Below are 26,881 nucleotides of genomic sequence, written 5' to 3'. Positions count from 1 at the left end.
ATGCCTCATTAGAGCTTAAATGTGGTCCAGGATATTGTATTCCACAGGTACCTCCTTTTGCAGTCTGACGACGAGCTGCGCGCCAACTTACAGTGATGAGGAGTTCATTTCATCCGTCGTGTTCATCGGGGTCCAAGGGATAATCAGGTTGCCACTGGTGCCTTCATCTTGGCCTATGAGGGTGACACATTACCTGAGAAAGTCAAGGTGATGGTCTACCGCTGTGATTGCAAGCCATATATCTCTCCCCCCATGCTGTATTTTTAAGTGCTGGAAGTTCAGCCATACGTCTTCCCACTGTACTTCCAGCATCACATGTTGAGATTGTGGACGTCCATTCCATCCCAATACTCCATGTTCCCCACGTCCTATCTGTGTCAACTGCAGAGAGCATCATTCACCTTGCTCAGCAGACTGCAGGATTTTACAGCAAGAAAGGAAAATCATGAAATACAAGACCCAGCACCGACTGACCTACACTGAGGCCAAGAGGAAATTTGAGCACCTACATCATGTGGCTATGACCTCCTCTTATGCCGCTGCTTCGAGAACAGTTGTAGCCCCATCAGTTCCTCGAGTTCCAGTGGGCTCTTGGAGCCAGAAGACTACACCTGCCCCCTTGATGGTGGTGGGGGGGGGGGGGGCATTTCCCTCCCTGTTGCTCCTGCACCACTTACCTTGGGAGCAGTGTCCCTCCAACCATCAGGGACACCAGTCCCCACTTCTCAGCTGGAGAAGCATAAGTCTTCTTTGGCTCCTCTCGCTAGCAAGGGGTCCCTTGGATCACTCCCCTCCCAGGTTTCTGCTAGTGGGAAAGATGACACCCGCCAGTGGCTGAAGTGCCCAAAAGCAGCTGGTCATGGGGCTTCACTGTCATCCTTAGTCCTGGAAACTGAATCAGTGAAGCCCTTCCCAGGTTTCTGCTAGTGGGAAAGATGACACCCGCCAGTGGCTGAAGTGCCCAAAAGCAGCTGGTCATAGGGCTTCACTGTTATCCTTAGTCCTGGAAACTGAATCAGTGAAGCCCTCCCAGCCAGAGAAACCCAAGGATCAGCGAGAGAAATCCAGAAAGAAGACTCCAAAGACCAAGGGAATTGCGGTGGCACCCACACGACGCTACCTACAAGCTCTGCGTCTGAGGATGAGGTGAAGATTCTAGCATCTGTTCAGGACCTAGATCTCGCCAAATCCTCAGGCACAATGTGGATATAGCCTGTTCAGGAAATAAGTCAGTGGCAGCAGGTAACCCTGAGGCGTAGACTACCTCATTGAGTGTTTCATGCCTTCCCAGTCTCACGATCACGTCATCCTCCAGTGGAATTGCGGCAGTTTTTCCATCACCTAGCTGAGCTACGACAACTGTTAAGCTTTACACCTGCTTTCTGCATTACCCTCCAGGAAACCTGGTTCCCGGCAATGCGGACCCCTGCCCTTCGCGGCTACAGGGGATATTACAAGAATCGTAGCAAACATAATAGAACGTCAGGTGGAGTTTGCGTTTATGTCCTGAACTCGGTATGTAGTGAACCTGTGCCCCTTCAAACTCCTCTTGAAGCTGTGGTGGTCAGTATATGGACGATGCAGGAAATAACTGTCTGCAACATATATCTCTCTCTAGAGGGTGCGGTACCCCTGAACATATTGGTTGCACTGATTGATCAACTCCCTAAACCTTTCCTACATTTGGGAGATTTTAATGCCCATAACCCCTTGTGGGGTAGCAACATGTTTACTGGCCATGGCAGAGATGTCGAAAATTTACTGTCCCAACTCGATCTCTGCCTCTTAAATACTGGGGCCGCTACACATTTCAGTGTAGCTCATAGTAGTTACTCAGCCACTGATTTATCAATTTGCCACCCAGGTCTGACCTGTGTGGTAGTGACCACTTCCCCATCTTCCTGTCACTCTCCCTGCATCATGCCCCTGAACTGCCTACCCATATGGGCTTTAAACAAGGCAGACTGGGTAGCCTTCACCTCTGCTTTCACCGTTGAATCTCCCCCACGTTGTGCCATTGATGTTGTGATAGAGCAGGTCACTACAACAATAGTTTCTGTGGCGGAAAACGTGATCCCTCTTTCTCTAGGGTGCCCCCGGCAAAAGACAGTCCCTTGGTGGTCGCCGGAAGTCGTTGAGGTAATTAAAGAGCGTTGGCGAGCTCTACAATGACATAATTTGCACCCTTCCCTAGAGCACCTAATAGCCTTTAAGCAGCTCTGTACCTGCATTTGCCTGCTTATAAAATGACGGAAACAGGAGTGTTGGTAGAGGTACATGTCGACCATTGGGTGCCATACATCACCTTCCCAAGTTTGGATGAAGATCAGACTTCTTTTTGGGTACCAGACCCCAACATGTGTCCTTGGCGTTAACATCAATGGTGTGCTCTCTACCGACGCAAACGCAATTGCCAAGCACTTTGCTGAGCATTATGCATGAGCCTCCGCGTTGGAGAACTACTCCCCAGCCTTTCACACCCGCAAACGGCGGATGGAAAGGAATGTCCTCTTGTTCACTACACGCCACAGTGAACCCTATAACACCCCATTTACAGAATGGGAGCTCCTCAGCGCCCTTGCACATTGCCCCAACACAGCCCCTGGGCCGGATCAGATCCACAGTCAGATGATTAAACATCTCTCGCCTGACTACAAGTGATATCTCCTTGTCATCTTCAACTGGATCTGGTGCGATGGTGTCTTTCCATCGCAATGGCGGGAGAGCATCATCATTCCAGCGCTAAAACCTGGTAAAAATCTGCTTGATGTGGATAGCTATCGGCCCATCAGCCTCATCAACATTCTCTGTAAGCTGCTGGAATGTATGGTGTGTCGGCGGCCTACGAGCTCCATGTCAGGGTGGCTTCCGCCAGGGTCGCTCTACCACTGATAATTTTGTGTCCCTTGAGTCTGCCATCCAAACAGCCTTTACCAGACGCCATCATCTGGTTGCCGTCTTTTATTACTTACATAAGCATATGACATGACCTGGCGACGTCATATCCTTGCTACATTGTATGGGGGGGGGGGGGGGGGGGGTCTCCGAGGCCCACTCCTGATTTTTATCCAGAATTTCCTGTTGCTCCATATTTTCCATGTCCAAGTTGGTGCCTCCCATAGTTCCCCCCACATTCAGGAGAATGGCGTTCTGCAGGGTTCCATATTGACTGTATCGCTATTTTTAGTGGCCATCAATGACCTAGCAGCAACTGTAGGGCCGTCGGTCTCCACTTCTCTTTACGCGGATGACTTCTGCATTTCGTATTGCTCCTCCAGTACTGGTGTTGCTGAGTGGCGCTTACAGGGAGCCATTCACAAGGTGCAGTCATGGGCTCTGGCCCACGGCTTCCAGTGTTCAGCCGTGAAGTTGTGTGTCATGCACTTCTGTTGGCATCGCACTGTTCATCCAGAACCCGAAAATTATCTTAATGACAATCCACTCACTGTAGTGGAGAAGTATCGATTCTTAAGACTGGTTTTTGATGCCCAGTTGACTTGGCTACCTCACCTTCAGCAGCTTAAGTGGGAGTGCTGGCAGCACCTTAGTGCTCTCCACTGCCTGAGCAATACCAACTGGCGTGCAGATCGCTCTACACTGCTGCAGCTCTACAGAGCCCTTGTTCAGTCCCGCCCTGACTGTGGGAGTCTGGGTTACAGTTACCACCTCTACTTGAGGTCCATTCACGTACGCCTCCATGGTGTACACCTCAGCCGAAGTTTCGTCTGGACCTTTTGCATGGCCCTAAGGACTCTGTTAACCTACCGCTCTCCGCTGTCACTTCCTTTAGATTCTTGACACGTTCTGGGGCTCTGAAGTTGTTTACACTGATGACTCGATGGCTGATGGTAATGTTGGCTTCGCCTATGTCCACAGAGGTCATACTGAACAGCATTCCTTGCCCGCTGGCTGCAGTGTGTTCACTGCAGAGCTTGTGGCTGTATCCCGTGTACTTCAGTACATCCGTTCCTGTTCTAGTGAGTCGTTTCTTCTCTGTTTTGACTCCCTGAGCAACTTACAAGCTATTGACCAGTGCTACCCTTGCCATCCTTTGGTAATGAACATCCAGGAGTCCATCTCTGCCCTGGAATCGTCCAGTCTTACTGTGGTGTTTGCGTGGACCCCAGGACACGTCGGAATTCCAGGCAATGAACTTGCTAATAGGCTGACTAAACAGGCTACGCGGAAACCACTCGTGGAGATGGGCATCTCTGAAACTGACCTGCATTCTGTCTCAAGCCGCAAGGTTTTTCAGCTTTGGGAGATTGAGTGGCATAACAGTACGCACAACAAACTGTGTGTCATTAAGGAGACTGCGAATGTGCGGAAGTCTTCCCTGCGGGATCCTCACAGGGAATCAGTTGTCCTTTGTCGACTCTGCTTTGGCCATACGTGTCTCACATCTGGTTACCTCCTCCGTCACGAGGACCCACCTCAGTGTCGCTGTGGCTCCCAAATGACAGTGGTCCGCCTCTTGCTAGACTGCCCACTTCTAGCCGCTGTGCAGCAGACTTTTAACTTTCCCAGCACCCTACCTTCGATGTTGGGCACCAGTGCCTCAATAGCAGCTTTACTTTTACATTTTATTCACGAGGGTCGGTTTTGTCATTTGATCTGAGTTTTAGTACATGTCGTTTGTCCCTCTTTGTCCCCCACCCTAGGACTTTTAGGGTAGAAGTTTTAATGTGTTGCAGAGGGGCTGGCTTCTCCTTTTTTATTGTCATGGTCAGCCAGCCATGGTAATCTGCTTTCTTGTTTTTAATCTCCTCTCCCTCTTTCTTGCGTGTGTCTGTGGTTTTCTTGTCCTGTTTTGTTCATTGTAGTGTTTGTTGTCGTTCTTCCTTTCTCCTGTTATGCGCCATACATCTTCTTTGTTTTCTTCTTTCTCTTGGGTAATTGTTCTGCTGGGAACAAGGGACTGATGACCTCGCGGTTAGGTCCCCTCCCCCCCCCCCCCTCCCCTTTTAAACCAACCAATCAACGAACCAACCAACCAACCAACCATTGCAAGGAAATGCTGCACTCTACCTGCAGTCAGGCCTTAGCCCTGTCTCTGGCTTGTGCCAGAGGCTTTACCTTTTACTAAAGAAAAAAGTAGATATGGTTAATATGTTTGAAAAACACATAATGCATAAGAACGAAATGTTTTCAAAAGACACATGTTACTTGAAATGTTAGGAATTAATCACATTTGAGACAGTTATTTAATTTCATTGTTTAGGATTATAACCTATAACAAAAGTGATAATTTTGTGGATGCCTCATTGGTAAACAAAGATGCACACTGTGACTCCATAGATTTTCCCGGCGTCTTATATGTTTATGCTCTTCATGGGTATGCTGCTGGATATGACTGTCTTCACTACATGATATGTTGGCAATCCATCTGGCAGTCATCTTCAGGTGCGAAGGCTGAGTACACAATCATGCCGGAACTGAACATTCACATGCACATAATTTTTTTGCCTAACTCTAGCATATCGTTTCTGATATTCAAAATAGGATTATTTTAAATTAATTTTGGAATGAAAATCCCAAGTCATCATTTTCAGGTTCTAACCAAACATTTTGTGTATATAAACAACCATAACAAGTAGAAATGTCACGTAACACCCAGAGATGAAGCTACAAAATTCAGAAAGCATTGTACATAGGAAATGAAATGAAATGCACTTTGAACAGAGGCAGTGTTTTACTCCATACTTCATTTATGGGCTGTTCAAGCAAAGGAAAAATTTGGAGTAGGATTATTTAGCTGCCTGTTTCTTTTATGTGCAGTGCCCATGACATTTTTGTTACTTTATGGTCTTGTACGTATCTCCACTTTACTGCATAGCTACAGTCAACTCCAGAATACCCACCAAATACAGATAAGCAGTATTCAAAACAAACCAAGCTAGTGTAAATATATAGATTGTATTATCATCATCATCATCATCATCATCATCATCATCACCACCACCACCACCACAATCATCATCACTGTCAGAACTTCCTCATTGATTTCTGTCCTGGTGTAGCTTTTCCCCCTCCACTGTATTCCATGTTACTCCTCTCCTCTTGAAATTGAGATTGTATCATTAACTTCAATTACCCTACGTAGCTCAAATTAATCACTGTAAAACTTTTATCATTATGCCAGAATGCATAAGTGTGCATAAGTGAGCACTTTGAGATCTGTAAAAATAGTAAACTTTCTGACCTCTAGTTGTGGACGAAAGTACTTCATAGCATCATAGATAGCAAGAAGTTCTCTATCATTTGTGCTCCTCTTTTGCTATGAAGGAGACAGCTTGTGAGAGTAAAAAGAGAGTAGCTGCCATGTGCCATCATGGAACTGTTGTAACACTGCACTGATAACTATTTGGATTCCATCAATAACTAAATGGTGAGGGGTGTACATCAACAACTAGTGCAAGGACTGCATCCAGTTCAGGATGAGTGCGAAGTGCTGCATCGGTTTTGCTGCCTCAAATTATATGTGTAGCTCTGTCAAGTGTGGCAGATATCAGTGATAGAAGTTGAATGTGCCAAGGAAGCAGCACAGTTTTCTAGCAGTATTCAGTTGAGAAATTTGTAAGGTTCCCTAGGAAGTTGACATCTGACTGACCAAATACATGCTTTGCAGTGTTCAGCTCTGCACCATAAAATTCTAAATGCTTGAGAACTTCTGTTAAGTGCCATCTGTGGTGCTCGGCTGAGTGTGTCATCCAAATATGCGACACAGAAAGGAAGACTGAACTGATGAATCATTGCCATGATTGTGCAGCGTTCTGTAGGTCAAATGTCATGAAAAGGCTCCCAAATAACCCAGATGATGTGATGATGGCTGTCTTCAGTATATCTTTTTACACCACTGGTATCTGAGTAAACACCTTAGCACAATCAAGGACACTGAAAATTGTTGCACCACATAATGTGTAATTACAATCCCGTAATAAAGACACTGGTTAATGATTTGGTACTGTTCAAGCATCGAGTGCACAATAGCCCCACAAGGACACCATGCACCACACTTCTTTGATACAAGTGGCTAGAGAGATGACTATGGACTACAGGATGGATGAATAATTCCTTCCCTAAGCATAGTGTTAAATTCTGCCTTCACAATGGCTAAGCGGTCGGGTGCTAGATATCTAGGTTTAAATGGGACAGGCAGTCCATCAGTGGTTTTAATACGATGAACTGTGTTGTGATGTACCTTTTCAGTGCTCCAGGTGGTTGCATCAGGGCTGGAAATCGCAGCAATGGGTCCGCAGGCTTGCCACTAGCTGCTTGCATGACAATGGCCGTGTGCATTGCTGCACTGCATTGGAATCTTGATGCTGTCAGGCCAGTGATGCTGTCAGGCCAGTGATACTGTCAGGCCAGTGATACTGCCAGGCCTGTGATGCTGTCAGCAATTTGCACTTTCACTATCTCAGGCAGCAGGTAATAGTACGCTGAGAAATTGGCTCCACGATGGACTCTGTCGTATCTGCAATCGTGAAATACCATGCAAAGATATTATGCAACCCCAGATCTAATTCCATTTGCTGCATTCCATCTGTATGGAAGAGTTGTTTGCTGTGGTAAGGCAGAATAAGGTTGATGCTTGTTTGCTGTGTAATAGGGTTAAGGGAAATATGCTTAAGTCTGGTACAGTATCCCCAAAATATTTCTGATCTGACTTCTGACCCCATTATAAATGGGTACTATGATTGTGCTCGGTTATCAGATGATGTGCTTAAACCTGATGGCCACTGGTAGAGCATGGTACATTTGTATACCTAATTGATATGCTTCAGAAGATGAAAAGGTTGTGGAAGAGTGGCTTCTTGATCTCTTGTGGTAGCAGTTTTTGTCGCTGCTACACTGATCTGTTTAGTGAGCACATCAGCCTTGGCTGCAAGATAGTCACAGTCCACACGTTACTATCGTTGATGATATGGTGCTACACTGCACTTATCAAGGTGGGTGTCAGCACACCCATTATCTTTTCGGCTAAGTCAGCCACTGCATCCTGAGGCACCTCAGTTTGTTATTCTATAATTTCCTTTATTTGTGATCGCCTGTGACTACTCCGTAATGCATGTGGCAAGTTGTCAGGTATGGTGCCATTCTGGACCTTGCTCCTCAAGTGCCATAGATGCTGCAATGGCTTCCGGTCATCAATATCCTCCTGTGCTAAAACTTGCTTGTTATCCTCTTCTTGAGATGCTGAGAGTATGAATTAATTCCGTGTTCAGCTTCTCATAGGAGTTAGTTGTAGATAGCCTAGTTATCACATTTTCAGTCCCTGCTGCATAATAATGACTCACCACAATTGCAAACTTTGTGGAATCTTTTGTCATTGTGGCAGGAAGAAAAAAGGCCTCCACTTGCACAAACCACAGCATGGGATGTGTGGCCAGTAGGCCACAGCAATCAGTCATGGTAGAAATCTTGGTTAGCTAGTAGCTTGAGTTCTTCCTGAGCTGTAGTGCAGGCTAGATCACAGCAGTGTCACCGATTTGTCAGTCTGGCTGTTTTTCCACTGTCCAACCTTTAAATTTGTCATGTTGAGCTCTAGCCTGACTCTTGACCAAGGAATGAACAAAACTTTATTGCAGTGCACAGCAATGGGTAGTATTAAGATGTAGCAACTCGGAGACATTTTCGAACATTTAGACACTTCCTTGAGATACAAGGATGAATCAGTGTGTTGTTACATCCAAAATCAAGTAACTGGACAGGCATATATCTCTGAAAAACAATAGATCACAGGACTAAGAATACACACATTACTAAGGAAATAAAACAGTGCCTCTAGTGGCTGGCGTGAAAACAGTTTGACACCAGTCGCACTACCCAGCGCGACACTGCAGCAAGAGGATGAGAGTCGCTACACTTCCATTACCAAATTGACAATTCTTTGATGCCTTGGATGTGTCCAGTCAACCAATCCCTTCTTTTAGTCAAATTTTGCCATAAATCTTCACCCCCCCCCCCAATTCAATTAAGTACCTCATTATTTATTGTTCAATCTGCCCATCTAATCTCAGCATTTTAGCACATTTCAATGGCTTCTATTCTCTTTTTGCCGGAACTGCTTGTCATTCATATTTCACTGCCATATAAGGCTTCATTCCAAACAAATAGCTTCAGAAAAGACTTCCTAACACTTGGATTGATAGATGTTAACAGATTTCTCTTTGTCAGAAATGCTTTTCTAGCTGTTGCCAGTCTTACATCTTCTATGCTTCAATTACCATCAGTTATTTTGCTGCTAAGATAGCAAACCTGCTTCTTTTAGTGTCTTATTTCCTAATCTAATTCCCGCAACATTGCTTTGTCTAAATCGATTACATTCCATGACCCTTGTTTTACTTCTTTTGAAGCTGATCATATTACATCTTTTTAAGACATTATACATTCCACCCCACTGTTCTTCCGAGTGCTTTGTTGTCTCTGACAGAGTTGCAATGTCATCAGCAAACCTCAAGGTTTTTATTTCTACTTCATGAATTTTGATTCCCAGATTTGTCTTAAGTTTCCTTCCAAACTTGCTCAACATGCAGATTGAATAATATTGAGGATAGGCTACAACCCTTTGCAACTACTGCTTTCTTTTAATGTCCTTTCACACAACTGCAGCCTGCTTTCTGTACAAATTGTAAGTAGCCTTTTGTTATCCCTGCTGTATTCCAGTTAACATTGTCAAAAGCTTTTTATAAATCTGTCTTCAGCCTATATTCTAGGATAAATCATAGGGTCTGTTTTCCCACAAACATTCCTACATTTCTCTGGAATTCAAACTGATCTTCCCCAAGATTGAATTCTGTCAATTTTTTTCCATTTTTCTGTAAATAATTTGTGTCAGTTTTTGCCAACATGGCTTATGAAACTAATAGTTTCTCTTTTCTCCAAAGATCTCTCTAATTTTTGTATAGTGGCATCCATCTTTCCCCTAGTTATGCGTGCTTCTGCAGCCTTGAATTTGTCCTCTAGTGTTCTTGTTTAGCCATTTTGCACTTTCTGTCATTCTCACTTTTTTAGATGTGTGTATTCTCTGTTGCGTGCTTCATTTGCTCCATTTTCATATTTTCTTCTTTCATCAGTTAAATCAGTATCTCTTGTGCTGTTCAAAGATTTTCACTGAGCTTTGTCTTTTTACCTTGTGATCCTCTGCTGCAGTCTCTGTTTCTTCTTTCAAAGTTACCTATTTGTCTTCTATTATATTCCCTTTAATTCACTCCGTCCAGTGTTGCCTAAAGCTCCCAGTGAAATTCTCAACAACCTCTGGTTCTTTCAATTAATCCCAAGTCTTATCTTCTTAGTTTATTACCTTTTTGCAATTTCTTGAATTTCAATCTGCAGTTCACAACCAATAAATTAGGGTCAGAATCCCCATCTGCCCCTGAAGTCTTATAGTTTAAAATCTGGTTTCAGAATCTTTCTCTTACCAATACATACTCTGTTTGAAACCTTCCAGTGTCCTCAGTCTCTTTCATGTATACAACCTCCTTTCATGTCTCTTAAAAACCAAGTATTAGTGATGATTAAATTATGCTCTGTGCAAAATTCTACCAGGGGCTTCCCCTTTCATCCTTTCCCCCAGTCCATGTTCTCCCACTATTTTTCCTTCTCATCCTTTTCCTACTACCGAATTTCAGTCTTCCATCACAGTTAAACAGTGGAAATGCCAGGATTGGATAGAAACAATGTTATGAAAACGATAGATTGCTACTCAGCACATAGAGGAGGCACTGAGTTGCAGGTGAGCACTGTAAAGACACTATTAAACATTTAAGCTTTTGAACAAAAAAGTCTGTATTCAGAAATAGAAATGAACACACACACACATACATACACACACACACACACACACACACACACACACACACACACTGTTTCGGCCACAGTGGCCAGAGACAATGGCCATGTGTGTGAGAGTTGTACTTGTGTGAATGTGTGTGTGTATGTTTTTTTATTATTATTTTTGAAGAAGGGTCTTTTTTGTCCAAAAGCTTAGATGTTCAGTGATCTTTTTATTGTGTCATCTGTGACTCGGTGCCTCCTCTATGTGGTGGGTAGCAATCCATCACAATGAAATTTTGATCTCCCTTAACTACCTGAATAATTTTGTTTATCTCATCATACATTCTCTCAATTCTTTCAGCATCTGCAGAGCTACTTGGGTTATAAACTAGTACTACTATGGTGGGTGTGGGCTCCATGTCTGTCTTGGTTACAATAATGCATTCACTACATTGTTCATAGTAGTTTATCCACAGTCTTGTTTTCTTATTCATTATTGCTCTTGCAATACCCATATTTGTCCTGCTCATCCTGCCACCACACTTTACTAATTCCCATTATATTTAACTTCAACCTATCCATTTCCATTGTTAAATTCTGTAACATATTTACATTGTTAACATTCCACACTTCAACCCATTGAATGCCAGTCATATTTTTCCTGATGTCCTGATGATGACACTCTCCCTGAGGAGTCCCTGTTCAGAGATCTGAATGGGGGAGTATTTTACCTCCAGATATTTTAACCAAGAGGATGCCATCATCATTAAACCATATGATAGAGCTGTGTCACCTCAGAGGATTGGGGGGGGGGGGGGATAAAGGCTGTAGTTTTTCAGGGGTAAACTTAATCCAAAAACTGTAGTCAAAATTATTGAATTGGATAGATAAAAAATCTACCCACCAAGCAGCAGTAGAACACACACACACACACACACACACACACACACACAAGGCAGTTGTAATTGGCAAGCTTTCTGAGCCCATGGCTCCTTCTTCAGGCAGAAGGGGTGAAGGGGAAGGACTGGAGAAGTCCAGGAAAAGGGGTAGATTTTGGGAAAGTCACCAGAACTGTTGGTCAGGAGAGACTTACTGTACATCTACATCATACTCCACAAGCCACCTAATGGTGTGTGGCCTACGGTACTTTCGGTACCAGTATCTGATACCTCCAACCGTGTTCCACTCACGAATAGTACGTGGGAAGAATGATTGTCTGTAAGCCTCTGTACTGGCTGTAAGTTCTCAAATTTTCTCCTCGTGGTCAATACATGAGATGTATGTGGGGGGGAATTAATATGTTTTCCAGCTCCTCCTGAAAAGTGCTGCCCCTCTGTACTGGCTCTAATTTCGTGGATTTTCTCCTCCTGATCAATACACGATATGTATGTGGGAGGAAGTACAGTGTTGTCTGACTCCTTCTGAAAAGTGCTGTCCCAAAATTTCAATATTAAATCTCTCTGTGATGCACAACACCTCTCTTGTAACATGTGCTAACGGAGTTCATTTAGCATTTCTGTAACTCTCTCTCACCAGCTAAACAGTCCTATGACAAAACGTGCCGCTGGTCATTGGAACTTTTCTATCTCCTCCATCAGTCCTGCATGATAGGAATCCCAGATAGAGGAACAATACTCAAGAATTGGGTAAACAAGCATCTTATAAGCCACTTCTTTTGTGGATGAGTTACATTTCCTTAAGATTATTCCGATGAATCTGACAGTGATACTGGTGTCTACTTTTCCCACTATCTGTTTTATGTGGTCATTCCACTTAAGGTCATTCTGGATAGTTAAGCCTAGATATTTTACAGCAAATGCTGTCTCCAGCTGTTTTTCATCAATAGTGTAGCTGTACAGTAGTGGATATCTTTTCCTATGTATGCGCAATATGTTACATTTATTTACATTCAGGGTCAACTGCCAGAGCCTCCACCAATCATCAATTCTCTGCAGGTTTTTCTGCAAATTCTTACTATCTTCTGGTGTTGCTACTTTGGTATAGACAACTCTGTCATCTGCAAATAGCCTTAAAGAGTGTCTGACGCTTTCTACTAGATCATTTATATATTTTGTAAACAGTAACAGTCCTATCACACTTCCCTGTTGTACTTCGGGTATTACCTATGTACCTGTCGATTTTGTTCCATTAAGAGTGACATGTTGAGATCTATCTGCAAGAAAGTCTTGAATCCAATTGTAAGTCTGCCCCGATACTCTGTAAGCTCTTTTTTTTCATTAAATGGCAATGCGGGACAGTGTGTCAAATGCCTTACTGAAATCAAGGAACACAACATCAACCTGAGCACCATTGTCCATTGCACTGTGGGTCTCATGGAGGAACAGAGCAAGCTGAGTTTCACAGGGTTTCTGTTTGCAGAATCCATGTTGATTTTTATAGAGGAGATGTCCATTTTCCAAAAAGTCATAATTCTTGAGCATAAAACTTGTTCCATAATTCTACAACAGATTGACATCAACAATATAGGTCTATAATTGTGTGGATCTGGCCTTTCTTGAAAATGGGAATGACCTGCACTTTTTTCCAGTCATTAGGTACATTTCATTGCTCAAGTGGTCTGTGATAAATTACTGCAAGAAGGGGAGCAAGTTCTTTCAAATAATCTTTATATAATCTTATAGGTATTTCATCTGGTCCTGACACCTTTCCAGTACTAAGCAATTTAGCTGCTTTTCAATTCCGCGATTGGTTATTTCAATATCTGCCATTTCGACATTCATACGACAATTGAAAGGAGGGACAGTTTTACAGTCTTCTGCAGTGAAACAACTTTGGAAGACCGAATTCAATATTTCGGTCTTCTCTCTGTTATATTCCATTTCAGTGCCGGTGTGGGCACTGAGAGAATGAATAGATGATTTTGACCCACTTACTGATTTTACGTACGACCAGAATCTCTTAGGATTTTTACTCAGGTCGGTTAACAATGTCTTACTTTCAAAATCGTGAATGCTTCTCTCATTGCTCTCCTTATACCCATTTTCACTTTGTTCAGCTTTTGTTTGTAAGCTAGGTTTTACTTCTCTTGAATCTGAGAGGAAGTGCTCTTTGTTTACATAGCACTTTTCTAACGCAGCTATTAAACCATGGTGGATCTTTCCCATCCCTTAAAACCTTACTCAGAACATACTTGTCTAGGCCATATTGAACAATTCTTTTGAATTTTTTCCATTTGTTCTCCACATCTTCTTCCTCATCACTGAATATTTGATGCTGACTGCTGAGATAGTTTGAAATTTGTATCCTGTCACCCTTGCTGAGCAAATGTATCTTCCTACCTTTATTAACATTCCTTGTAGGATCCAATGTCGTAGATGCTGTCACAGCCTGATAATCCCTGATACCTTCCTCTACAACTGATCCGATACGTTCAGGTGTGTTTGTTGCCAGGGGGTCTAAGACGTTATCCTCATTAGTTGGTTCTCCAACTATCTGCTGAAGGTAATTTTTGGACAAGACATCCAGAACAGTGAAACACAAATCCCTGTCTCTGGCACCAGTTTTGATGGCATAACACTCCCAATCTATAAGTGGTAAGGTGAAGTCACCCCCTATTGCAACGGCGTGATCAGGCAAATTACTAATGATATTCTACAAGTTCTGTCTGAAGTGCTCTACAACTACAGATCCTGATCCGGATGGTCTGATCATCATTTTTTACCACTCTTTGATACTCAGTTTCACCCATATTAATTCATTTTCGGAATCCGTGATAACCTCGCTAGATTTTGTGAATTTTATACTGCAATAAACATACCACCACCATTGGTGACTAACCTATCCTTACGATAAACATTCCAATCTGAACTTAGGATTTTGTTGTCATAGACTCCTGGTTTCAACCAGCTTTCTGTTCTCAATACTATTTGTGCAATATAACCTTCAGTAAGTGATACTAATTCTGGGACTTTTCCTTGGATGCTCCTGCAGTTTACTAAAATCATATTAATCTTTTCTATCTCTGATCTGCAAGGGCTGAGATTCTCTGAGGTCACTGTGGCTTATTTAACATGCAAACCGTCTTTGATCCCAAGGGAGGGATTCTCTAAGCTAAAAAAGCCCCATGTGTGTGCCACACATACTCCGCTACCCTAGTAACCGCTTCCTGCGAAAAGGAAAGACTAATCGTTGAGGATTGCATCGGACGAGATTTGAAAGTCTGAGAGCTTGGTGGAAGACAGGATAATATGCAGACAGAGATTACTCTTAAACATCATGCATGAGTTAATAAGAGTGAAATACTAAGTGCATTGTACGTACAGATGTGGGAAGAGGGCAGTGAAAAATAGATGGAAAGGACAATAAAGGATGTAGAAAACGAAAACAGAGTGAAGCGAAGAGTAGTTACAATGAAGAAATGCTGAGATGGAAGAAATTTATGTAAATTAAGGCAAATTAATTAATTTCTTCCATCTCAGCATTTCTGCATTGTAACTACTCTTTGCTTCACTCCATTTTGGTTTTCTACATCTTTCATTGTCTTTCCAGCCTATTTTTCACCCCCCTGTCCCACCTCTGTTATGTACAATGCACTTAGCTTTTCAGTCTTATCAACTCATGCATGGTGTTTAAGCAGTAATCTTTGTCTGCATATTACTCTGTCTTCCACCTTTTAAGCTCTCAGGTTTTCAAATCTCGTCCAATGCAGTCCCCAACAATCAGTCTTTCCTTCTCATCCCATGTGGTAAGTCTCCCACGACCAGCAGTTGTGAATGAATTTCCCAAAATCTACCACTTTTCCTAGACCTCTCCAGTCCTTTTCCTTCACCCTTCTTTCTTCTCCTTCAACCCTTCTGCCTGAACAAGAAGCCACTGGCTCTGGAAGCTTGCCAATTACAACTGCCTTTTGTGTGTGTGTGTGTGTTCTGCTGCTGCTTGGTGAGTAGATTTTTTATCTATCTAATTAGATAATTTTGTCAATAATTGATTGTTTTCATTGTTATAAAAACCTGTAGTTGAAAAATCTCGTATTCAGTATCTTCAGGTTCTGAATGCTATTAAGCATCAGTATCTGTTTAACAAGTGTGTTGTCAATAAAAGTCAACAACAATTAACAAAATTTGCATTTTTTATTGCTTTGATGTTTGTCGTACAGTAGCACACCCGCACTCCCCTTGTTGGTAATACATTATGGTAAAGGTGTTGGTATTGCTAGGGCTGATAAATTATTTTCTGCCTTCCTTTCCTCTCATCAATGCAGGTTTCTTTTTCTATAGATTTTTTACATAAAATCTAATGAATTGGTATAAAACCTAGAACAAGGGCCCATATTGTTAGAATAGTAGATATAATTTATAGTATATTTTAAAAATATGGTAGTTCGTATATCATACCTAATATTGCTCTCCATACAATTCATAAATTACGTTCAGTAATGTATCTCATCAGATTCCATTTTAGTTGACATGCAGTGAAGCATAATAGTGATTATTAAATTTGTGTTGATTTGTGGTGGGTTGTCACCTGTCAATGTAATTCCAATAAAATTACTAGAATGGCAGGCTTAATATTTTAATGCTGGTAAAAAAATGTTAGTAAACAAAACTGTAAATATTGTTTTGCAGCATTTGATTCAACAACAGCAATCTCAGCAACAAGTTCAGCCACAGCAACAGCAGCTACAATCAGGCTCTCTTCATGTTGCTGTGTGCCAGCCTCCACCAGCACCGCCACCACCACCACCTCCCCCACCGCCACCGCCATCCCTGCAGCAGCAGCAGCAACAGCAACAGTTGGGAGTAACTCAGTTACCAGTAATTACGGAAACACTGTACCACCAGTCTGCTCTACAGCCACACCATTCACAACCAACTCCACCACAACTGCAAATCTACCATCCAGAGCATATGCATATTGCTATGCATACACAGTCCCACCACCATCAACACCATCCCCATCACATAATGCCTCTGTGATAGTGCTAGTTCAGGTAGCTCTGTGAAGTTTCTTCTCATTTTGTGAAACCCCTATTTTCGTAATTGTCTTGAGAGTATGGAAAAACAACACTGTTACTGAAGGAAGGCCTTCTGTAGTAACATTTGCAACATGTTGTGCTTTGGTGAAAAGGATGAAATGTGGAATATGTTCCATGCATTTTTACTGTGCCAGAATATATAGGCAATATACTAACAGTTGTATAACTCTTAGTGGAAATGATGGGAACAAATTGAGAAAATGTATTTTTATCGCATTTTCACAGTAATTTTTGGATTTTTTTTAAGTACTCATCACCAAACCATGAATGCTTTTGATTAAATGTTAGTGTGTTTTGTAATCTTTTACAAAAACATAAAATCGTATTATAAACAGTAACCATTTAGATTGTACTTTCAAGAGTTTAGCACTATGTGTTAAAAGATTACAAAGTTTTTATCACAAGATATCAATGTATTGCTTAATCTATTACAGTGCTTGCCCATGTGATGTATTGTTTTGATGATAAGGATTGTCTTCTCTTAAGTAACTATGTTGCTGCACAATGTGTATTAAAAACCATTTTTGTAACTTTTCTGTCTCTCATCATTGTGAGGCAGAAGTATAATGAAAAGAAACTACCCACCTTTATGTTGCTGATAAATAGTCACATAGTTGGGAATCAAGCAGTATTGCAACCTTATGTGAGATGCTGGCTTGTGGTGTTGATAGCCCTAAGCAGATCATGTGTATAGGTTGCCATTTGAGTGATTTCATCTGCTGTCTCAGTAGAAGCCTAGAGACAACTATTTAATTTCTTAATTTACATATTTTGGAATGATGATGTAAAGATATTTATACATGCAAGCGGGATTCACAAACAATATTGCAGCTGGTCTGTTCTCACATTTTCAGTATTGCAGTATTACCATGTACTTTCATAAAGTATTCAACACATTTTCCACTTTTTGACAAAGTCGGATATCTTCTAAACGAATATGTGTTATGAAGATTATCAAAGTTAATATTGAAAGATTGTTGTATTAATGATTGATTTGCATTATAATCATTGTTTGTAGTTTTTATTGTTTCATTGGATGTTTTTAATTTGTCATTAAGACAGGTAATGAACATAGCTACTGATAAACTTGTTGATTCAGATCATGGAAACTTGATGATTTTATTGGTGCCAGCATTGATTCAGATGTTTCTTCCAATTTTCTGTCTATCCACCCCTTTTTTTCCAGGCAGCAGCATATCACTGGACATTCGCAAGGTCCTCTCATCTAGAAAAGGATAGGATATGAAGGAAATGAAGCTTTTAAGAAGCTAAATTAGTAAAGCTAATGAAAATTTCAGGTTAAGAATGCTGCAGCATGTCAGGGAATATACTTGAAATGTCAACAACAGATTATATTCAAACACCAAAAACATTACAAATGGTGAAAGGGGTAGTACAGATGACACAGGTATATCATACAAAGAATCTCAGGAGAGTCAAAGTCGGGCAGAGAGTGCAAGAACTGAAAACACTAGACTAAAATGTAAACTTTAGGAGAGAAAGAGAGACTGGAAGAAAAAGGCAAAATAAAATATGTAGAAGGGAAAATAAAAAAATTAGAGGATGGAAAGGGACAGAGAAACAGATTTGCTTGCTGGGAGAAGGAGAGAGCAGTTGGGAATGAAAAAGAAGCTATAAAAGATAGAATCTCCAGTTAATATCAATCAGTTGTGGTTGCCATACCAACAGAAAAAGATAGAGGGGTTGCATGTCAACCATTTGTTTCTTAGTTTTGTTGGAATAGTTTATAAATGTGATGCAGCTAAAGTATGTAGTGGATGAAATTGTACAGGAAAAGATTTTGCAATTATAAGATAATGGGCTGAAGATGATTCCAAATCCTCACCAGGAGATTTAATAAGTTGTAAACAAACTAATGTGGGTGGTCTTCCTTTGTTATTGAATTTACTTGTATCTTCATTTATCTTTTGTTGTCCTTGCATGTCATTTTCTTTTCCAAGCCTTCCCTCCCATTATATCTAATTTGTCAATGTCTCTCAGTGCCACTTGTCTTTAACTTCATAGGTATTAGATTTTTGAGAGTGACTGACATTTCACTGCTACTTTCTTTGTTTACTGCTCCACTGATTGAAGTTCCATTTTGTGTGTAACTGGTGATCTGCTGATGTCTGGGAAATAGAATGTTTTACTTGCTAACTAATTCAACTCATCTAATATTGGTCATGCTCTGTCAAGATTCTAAGTGACCATATAGTAGCAAAGATTGCTATAATCGATATCAATTGCTTACAGTACACCAAGTGAGTGCAGTAGTTGTTTTAACAAGAAGCTTTCATTGTGTGAGACTGCCACATATTGACAAGAAATTAAGAGCTTTACAGTTCTTCGTTTTCTTCATTTTTAACTGCCTGAAATAATGTGTACATCCATTAATAATGTATATGGCCCAGAAATGTGTTTCAGGGCTGTAATAATTTAACTGTTTGTCTTTCTGTTAGTATTAGACATTCAAGTAATTGTAGTTTTCTGCAAAAAACTTGCTCTATTTTTTAATTTGATATTCTGATGAGATGAAAACATAGTTTCAAGATATTAATAAGGTGTAGTATTTTCTACAGAAAATGTCAAAAGGACTTATATCATTTGTATGTATCCTTAGTTATAAATTGTTATTTTATCTTCATCTCATTGATGAACTCATTAATTTCTTTTAATAATCTCATGTAACTGTATCTTCAAAGTTTGGAAAATTCTAAATTTTACCATTGAAGATAGTATTACATATTGGGTAATTGCATTTTGCAGAAGCTGCAAGTATTATGAAGGCATAGAAATCAGCAGAACATTTGATATGTTACATTTATTTATGTAATGATGTGGTCATTGTTTGCCTTACAATAGCTCAGGCTATCAAGAAAGGACATACTTATATTCTGTGAATATAATACTCATAAGTCTGGTATCAGTTCATCACAGGATTTTTAAATGTGTGAAATAAAGTGCTTTATATTTTTTTGAAATTTTAGATGTGAAATAATTTAATCACCATTTCATTCTCATCCAGAACTAATTGGACAATCATTAGACATCCCTTGCAACTGTATATTCCAATACATCATATTGTTTCTGAAACTGTATCCTCTAATGTACGATATATTATCTGATCCCCTAATTTTTTTATCAGTGTATACAGCTTTATAGGAGCAATTCACAATAATGTATGTATACAAGTATATTTGAATCAGAGTCCTGTGAATAATGAAGTTGTGTTTCTGCATCAGGTACCAGGTAGGTGTAATTTATCTAAGGTTTTATGAAGTTGATTAAGGTAAATGCCAGGATAGTTCCTTTGCACACCATCTCTAGTGATGATGATGTCAGTGGTATGCTTAGTTCTAATCTTCCTTGTGAAGATTATGCACTTTAAAACAGTTTTGGCATTGTTAATACAAGGTGACAATTATTGAACTATATGAAAAAGAACATAAATTAGTTACAAACTTCGGCATGCACAAACTTTATTCAACATGTAAACATCACTGCAGATATTCAGATGTAAGTTATGACATGTTCAATATGCCTGCCGTCATTGGCGATGATATGGTGCAGATCAATAGCAAAATTCTGCATGACGCACTGATGTGTTAGGACATCGATGCTGTCGATGACCTCCTGAACGGCTGTTTTCACTTCAGCAACAGTTTTGGGGTTATTGCTGTACACCTTGTCTTTAATATAGCCCCACAAAAAGGAGTTGCATGCGTTCAGATCCAAAGGATATGGTGGTCAATCGAGGACCATGCCAAAGACCTCTGGGTACCCCAGAGCCAGAATGTGGTCCCCAAAGTGCTTCTCCAGGATATCAAACACTCTCCTGCTTCAATGGGGTCGAGCTCCGTCTTGCATGAACCACATCTTGTTGAAATTGGGACCACTTTGGATAATGGAGATGGAATCATTTCCAAAACCTTCACATACAGTTTAGTAGTCACCGTGCCATCAAGGAATATCACACAGAATATTCCATGACTGGACATTGAGGGTGAAGAGACTTCTTAATTGCAAAAAACGGGTTCTCAGTTACCCAAATGCATCAATTTTGTTTATTGACGAATCCATCCACATGAAAGTCGGCTTAACCAAATCATGTACATACTAATTCCCATCATTCCCAGTGGCCAACTGTGCCATTACCGCTCAGGTCTGTACACCGTCGTAAGTATACTTACGGTGTATTCAGTGAATGTAAGATTTTACCACTTAACTTTACTGATATTTACGCCCAGCAAGAGCGTGAATAGAGCACTTATTTGGGGGAGTGGACACACGGATAACATGTGGGACCTGAATTTATACTTTCGTAAAATAATTCCCTGAACTCTGATTATTCAACAGTGTGCGACTCATCACCTTGCTAATATAGGATTGGGTGAGGCACTTTTATCATATGTTAAAACTGAGATCTACGTGGAGTGTTCATACTGACAAAAGAATTAAAAAAAAAAAAAAAAAAACATAATCTCAGGAATTGTATGTCGTGTTATCGCATTAAAATAAAATATTGCTGCAGGATATCTTTACTGTATTGAAATTTAATTAAAAGAAAGTATTTCCCTTTTTCTTAACACAATAATCTTCATCTTGCCAAGAAGTGGCCAATATCTGATCTTAGTTTTTACTTTCATACAACATAAAATTTTCCTTAATAATTATGGTGCAAATATTTTAATGCATTTGTTGATGATGGAAAGCAATGAAATTTTTCCTACACAAGATGTCTGCCAAGAACGGTAGATTGTTTGAACATTCTTGTCGTTTATCCAGTGCGCTGAAAACCTTACAAATAATATTTTTATTTCTGCATGAAGGTCACTAGGCATATGAAGGAAAAAATACACAATAAGCATAAATTATCATATATTATTTAAAATTTACAACTTACAATGCGTAATGGACGCCATAATGTGTGTTAGCTTCAAGACTAGAACAGAGAGTGTGTAATAACACTGGTCTTTTTAGTTTCTTTTGTAAGCGAGTAAAGGACTAATCTATTATCATAGAGATACTATACAGTTATCTTATAGAGTCTGTTTGTGCCATTATTATTTCATTTTATTATAAATTACCATTATGAGAGCTAATTGCAAGCACATTTTCAGAGTTTTTTACTATTTTCAGTTTACTTTGTTTTGTGTCCGACTTTTCATCACACATTTTAATATTTTGTACAGTATATCGGTACACAACTGTGCAGTTTGAACATCGTAACACAAACCATTCAGAAGTTACGATGATTTTATTTCAAATAGTTCAATAATTGTCATCCTGTTAGAGGGCTGTCCAGAAATAAATCACATTCTGTTACAAGTTGGACATCAATACACCTACAAAAATTGTATTAGAGTGTACTCAGAATTATTTATTGTACTGACCAGTTTGTAGACTCATCAGTTTCTGCCATCTGAGACTGCAGCTAGTCATTGATGGCGTCTTGAAGTTCTGTGTCAGTGTCGAATCACCTGTACATAAAACACCCTTTCATATCATGAAAAATAATAATAATTACTTGGAGTCAAATCTGAACTTTATGATGGGTAGTTAAAATCGTCTCATTTGAAGTGGTGCAATAAATCCTGTCAGGCTTAGAGCTAGGATGAGTGATGATGTGAAGGAACACAACAGTCCTTTGCATTTGCTAACAATGAAACAAGAACTGATCATTATTCCTGGAGTTCCAAAAGCAAGGCTTCCTTTACAAAGCCAAAGTGTTTCTATGAGACATACATGGCAATGATACAAACTTTCAAGGATTGTTGAAAAAAGTAAATGTATTAATTTGGACTTATTACTGGTTTCTTCATTCACCTCTGCATTTCTTGTGTTGTGGCCTGATATTTGTGAGTGTTTCGTATCGAGCAACTTAACCTCTTACCCGTGTTTACATTCCGCGCTGACCAGTTGCAGCTGTAGCGGCGCATCGAAAGCTAAGTACTAATTAATTGTTTGTGTATAGTAGTTTATTTAGGAACTTTAGTAGTCTTCAACCGGTGTTCTTGGTGTTTTCCGGTGAAATAACTTCAGAAGAAATCTTTGCGAACTGCTTTCAGTTTCGTTACTGTCATTAGACGTTTGATTTTCTTTCTGTGTTAGTATTTTGTTATATTCTCATTTGTTCTTGATTAATACTGTCAATAATAGTAGTTACTTCCCTTGTAAAGCAAGTTTGTGATTATTGTAGTCAGTTCTTAACATCTTCTTATTGTAGTAGCGGAACTTAGATAAAGTTGTTTTCTTGTTTCAATAATTGTAAAATTTTACCATGAGTGAGAAGTGTGGGCTTTGCCGTAGGTTCGTGAGTAGTGGATTGCGGTGTGAGACTTGTTCGAAGTATTTTCACTGGGGGGAATGCAGTGGGGAAGCCAGTGGGCATTCTGGTGAGATCCTCTCCTGGAACTGCAGGTTATGTAGCAAGAGTAAGTTGATAGAGGAGCAGGAGCGTAAGATCTGTGCCCTTCAGGTGCAGTTGAAAAATGCACAGGAGGAGCTAGATAGGATGAGGAGGGAGAAGGGGGTTGGGGAATGGGAGCTGGCTGTTGGCAAGAGATCTGCTAGGAGAAGGAGATTTTCAGATAGTTTTACTATTGGTGTTTGTAATAGATATGACCAACTGTCAGAGTCTAGTGGAGAGGAATCTCTAGTAGCTGTAGATGTAGGAAGTATGCAGCAGACCTCAGCAGTTACGGTGGCTAGGACAGTTGCAAAGTCTAAGAGAAAGAAGAAGGTTCTGCTGTTAGGTAGTTCTCATGGTAGAGGTGTAGGCCAGCAGTTGCAGGAAGTTTTTGGGAGTGAGTACCAGGTCACCAGCATTGTGAAGCCTAATGCAGGATTGGCTCAGGTGACTGTTAACATAGGGGGGTTATGTAGGGATTTTACTAAAGAGGATCAGGTAGTGATTGTGGGTGGGGCTGGTAATAGTATTGATAGGGATGGGGAGTATGACATAGATGGTGACCTGGAAAAGATAGCCACTCAGACTGGCAACACGAATGTGCATTTCGTGGAACTGTTTCAGCGTCACGATCGGCCTCATCTTAATACAGCCGTCAGGCGTAATAACATGAGACTTGGGGGTGCGCTGATGACAGAAGGCATGAGTCACATTTCAGTGGTGTCGGTGGAGTCTATCAGCAGGACGGGTTTCACTAGACATGGCCTGCACCTCAACAGGTATGGGAAGGGGAGGTTGGCAAAACTTATAGGTGACAGCATAGGTGGGGGTGGTGGGATCACTCATGGGAAAATTCCGGTAGTTGTGGGTGTTAGAGCTGTACCTTTTTTAGATTGAAGTCAGCTGATAGGTATTCCTGCTTAAGGGAAGTCTCTCTAACAAAGAAACCACTTTCTACAAAGCTTGGGTATCTGATTAATGAGGGAATTAGTATATTTCATCAAAATATACAAGGTATTAGAGATAAAGTTAGTGAACTGCTTATAGATGTTGACTCTGAAATTATTGGTATATCTGAACACTTCTTAAATAAGGAGATAATTCAGAGGCTTCCCTTACCAGGATACAGGTTGGCTGGCAGCTTTTCTAGGAGCTCTTTGCGGTGTGGGGGAGTAGCCATGTATGTGAAAAACGGTATCCCATTTGAGTCAATTGATGTTTCAAAGTACTGCACTGAAAAGGTGTTTGAATGTTGTGCAGGTGTGGTTAAATTTAGTGGAGCTAAACTTCTTACTGTTGTTATTTATAGATCCCCAGACTCCGATTTCACAACATTTTTGCTAAAGCTAGAGGAGGTTCTTGGTTCACTTTATAGGAAATACAAAAAGTTAGTTATATGTGGTGACTTCAATATTAATTGTATAAGTGATTGTGCAAGGAAAAGGATGCTGGTAGACCTCCTTAATTCATATAATCTTATGCAAACCGTATTCTTTCCAACGAGAGTGCAAGGGAACAGTAGAACAACCATAGACAATATTTTTGTTCATTCGTCATTATTAGAAGGGCATTCTGTTAGCAAAAAGGTGAATGGCCTTTCAGATCATGATGCACAAATTTTAAGTCTAAAAGATTTTTGTGCTGCAACACATGTTAAATATAGTTACCAACTTTTTAGGAAAGCTGATCCAGTTGCTGTACAGACTTTTGTAAACCTTATCAAGGAACAAGAGTGGCAAGATGTTTATAGTGCTGATACAGTAGACGATAAATATAATGCTTTCCTCAAGACTTTTCTCGTGCTCTTTGAAAGTTGCTTTCCGTTAGAACGTTCAAAACAGGGTACTAGCACAAACAGGCAGCCTGGGTGGCTGACTAATGGGATAAGAATATCTTGTAGAACAAAGTGGCAATTATATCAAAACGTTAGAAACAGTCAAAATCTAAATGCAGCAGCCCATTACAAACAGTATTGTAAGGTGCTTAAAAAAGTTATTAGGAAGGCAAAAAGTATGTGGTATGCAGATAGAATAGCTAAGTCTCAGGATAAAATTAAAACCATATGGTCAGTCGTAAAGGAAGTGGCTGGTCTGCAGAGACAGGTCGAGGATATAGAATCAGTGCGTAGTGGGAATGTCCGTGTTACTGATAAGTCGCATATATATATATATATACACTATTTAATAATCACTTTCTGAATATAACAAGTGAACTAAATAGAAACCTAGTCCCAACAGGGAATCATATAGCGCTCTTAGAAAAAAGTGTTCCGAGACTGTTACCTGAAATGCTCCTCCTTGATACTGACAAGAGGGAGATTGAGTTAATAATTAAATCACTAAAGACCAAGAACTCTCATGGATATGACGGGGTATCTAGCAGAATACTGAAGTATTGTTCCACGTATATTAGCTCAGTACTTAGCCATATCTGTAACTTTTCCTTTAGGAGTGGTCGGTTTCCTGACCGATTAAAGTACTCGGTAGTGAAGCCACTTTATAAAAGGGGAGACAGGGATAATGTTGACAATTATAGACCTATTTCTATGCCATCGGTGTTTGCTAAAGTTATCGAGAGGATTGTATATACAAGGTTACTGCAGCATTTAAATTCACATAATTTGCTGTCAAATGTACAGTTTGGTTTTAGAAATGGCTTAACAACTGAAAATGCTATAGTCTCTTTTCTCTGTGAGGTTTTGGACGGATTAAATAAAAGGTTGCGAATGTTAGGTGTTTTCTTTGATTTAACGAAGGCTTTTGACTGTGTTGACCACAAAATATTACTGCAGAAGTTGGAACATTATGGAGTAAGGGGAAGTTTGTGGCTTGTGGAAAATAATTTGATGCTAAATCACAGTAAGACTCAGTTTTTACAGTTTCTAACTCACAATTCAACAAGAACTGACATTTTAATCAGACAGAATGGGCATGTTATAAGCGAGACGGAACAGTTCAAGTTCCTAGGCATACGGATAGATAGTAAGCTGTTGTGGAAAGCCCATGTTTAGGATCTTGTTCAGAAACTAAATGCCGCTTTATTTACCATTAGAACAGTATCTGAAATAAGTGACATTTCAACACGAAAAGTAGTATACTTCACATATTTTCATACGCTTATGTCATATGGTATTATTTTTTGGGGTAATTCTTCTGATTCAAAAAGGGTATTTTTGGCTCAAAAACAGGCTGTTCGAGCTATGTATGGTGTAAGTTCGAAAACCTCTTGTCGACCCCTATTCAATAGTCTGGGAATTTTGACATTGCCCTCACAGTATGTATTTTCTTTAATGTCGTTTGTTGTTAGCAATATTAGCTTATTCCCAAGAGTTAGCAGCTTTCACTCAGTTAATACTAGGCAGAAATCAAATCTGCATGTGGAATGCACTTCCTTGACTCTTGTGCAGAAAGGAGTGCACTATTCTGCTGCATCCATTTTCAATAAGCTACCACAAGAACTCAAAAATCTTAGCAGTAGCCCAAACACTTTTAAGTCTAAACTGAAGAGTTTCCTCATGGCTCACTCCTTCTATTCTGTCGAGGAGCTCCTGGAAGAGCTAAAAAATTAAGCAAATTCCAGTGTTACATTCTTGATTTTCTTTATTTAAACTAACGTCTTGTCGCCTGAATATGTTTCTTATATTTCATTTTATCTGTTTCTACAATCGTGTTATAATTTCATGTATTGACTCGTTCCAT

The 26,881-nt window shown here is 40.3% G+C and overlaps 1 protein-coding gene and 1 long non-coding RNA gene across 2 annotated transcripts in view; one reads left to right on the top strand and one right to left on the bottom strand.

The window, feature by feature from the left end:
- LOC126252684 (zinc finger protein 543-like) overlaps positions 1-19,755 on the top strand; it is a 52,479-nt gene extending 32,724 nt beyond the window's left edge. The window contains exon 10 of the mRNA XM_049953591.1: positions 16,365-19,755. Coding sequence (XP_049809548.1) covers positions 16,365-16,715 — 351 coding nt within the window. The 3' untranslated portion in view covers positions 16,716-19,755. The remainder of the gene's footprint in view (positions 1-16,364) is intronic.
- LOC126252695 (uncharacterized) overlaps positions 17,859-26,881 on the bottom strand; it is a 30,678-nt gene continuing 21,655 nt past the window's right edge. The window contains exons 2-3 of the long non-coding RNA XR_007545850.1: positions 22,168-22,254; positions 17,859-17,999 (exon numbers count right to left, since the gene is read on the bottom strand). This is a non-coding gene — a long non-coding RNA (uncharacterized LOC126252695). The remainder of the gene's footprint in view (positions 18,000-22,167; positions 22,255-26,881) is intronic.

The sequence above is a fragment of the Schistocerca nitens genome, chromosome 1, assembly GCF_023898315.1.
Source record: "Schistocerca nitens isolate TAMUIC-IGC-003100 chromosome 1, iqSchNite1.1, whole genome shotgun sequence".
NCBI lineage: Eukaryota > Metazoa > Arthropoda > Insecta > Orthoptera > Acrididae > Schistocerca > Schistocerca nitens.
Note: the sequence above shows the minus strand (reverse complement) of the source record. Positions and strands in the feature narration are given on the sequence as shown.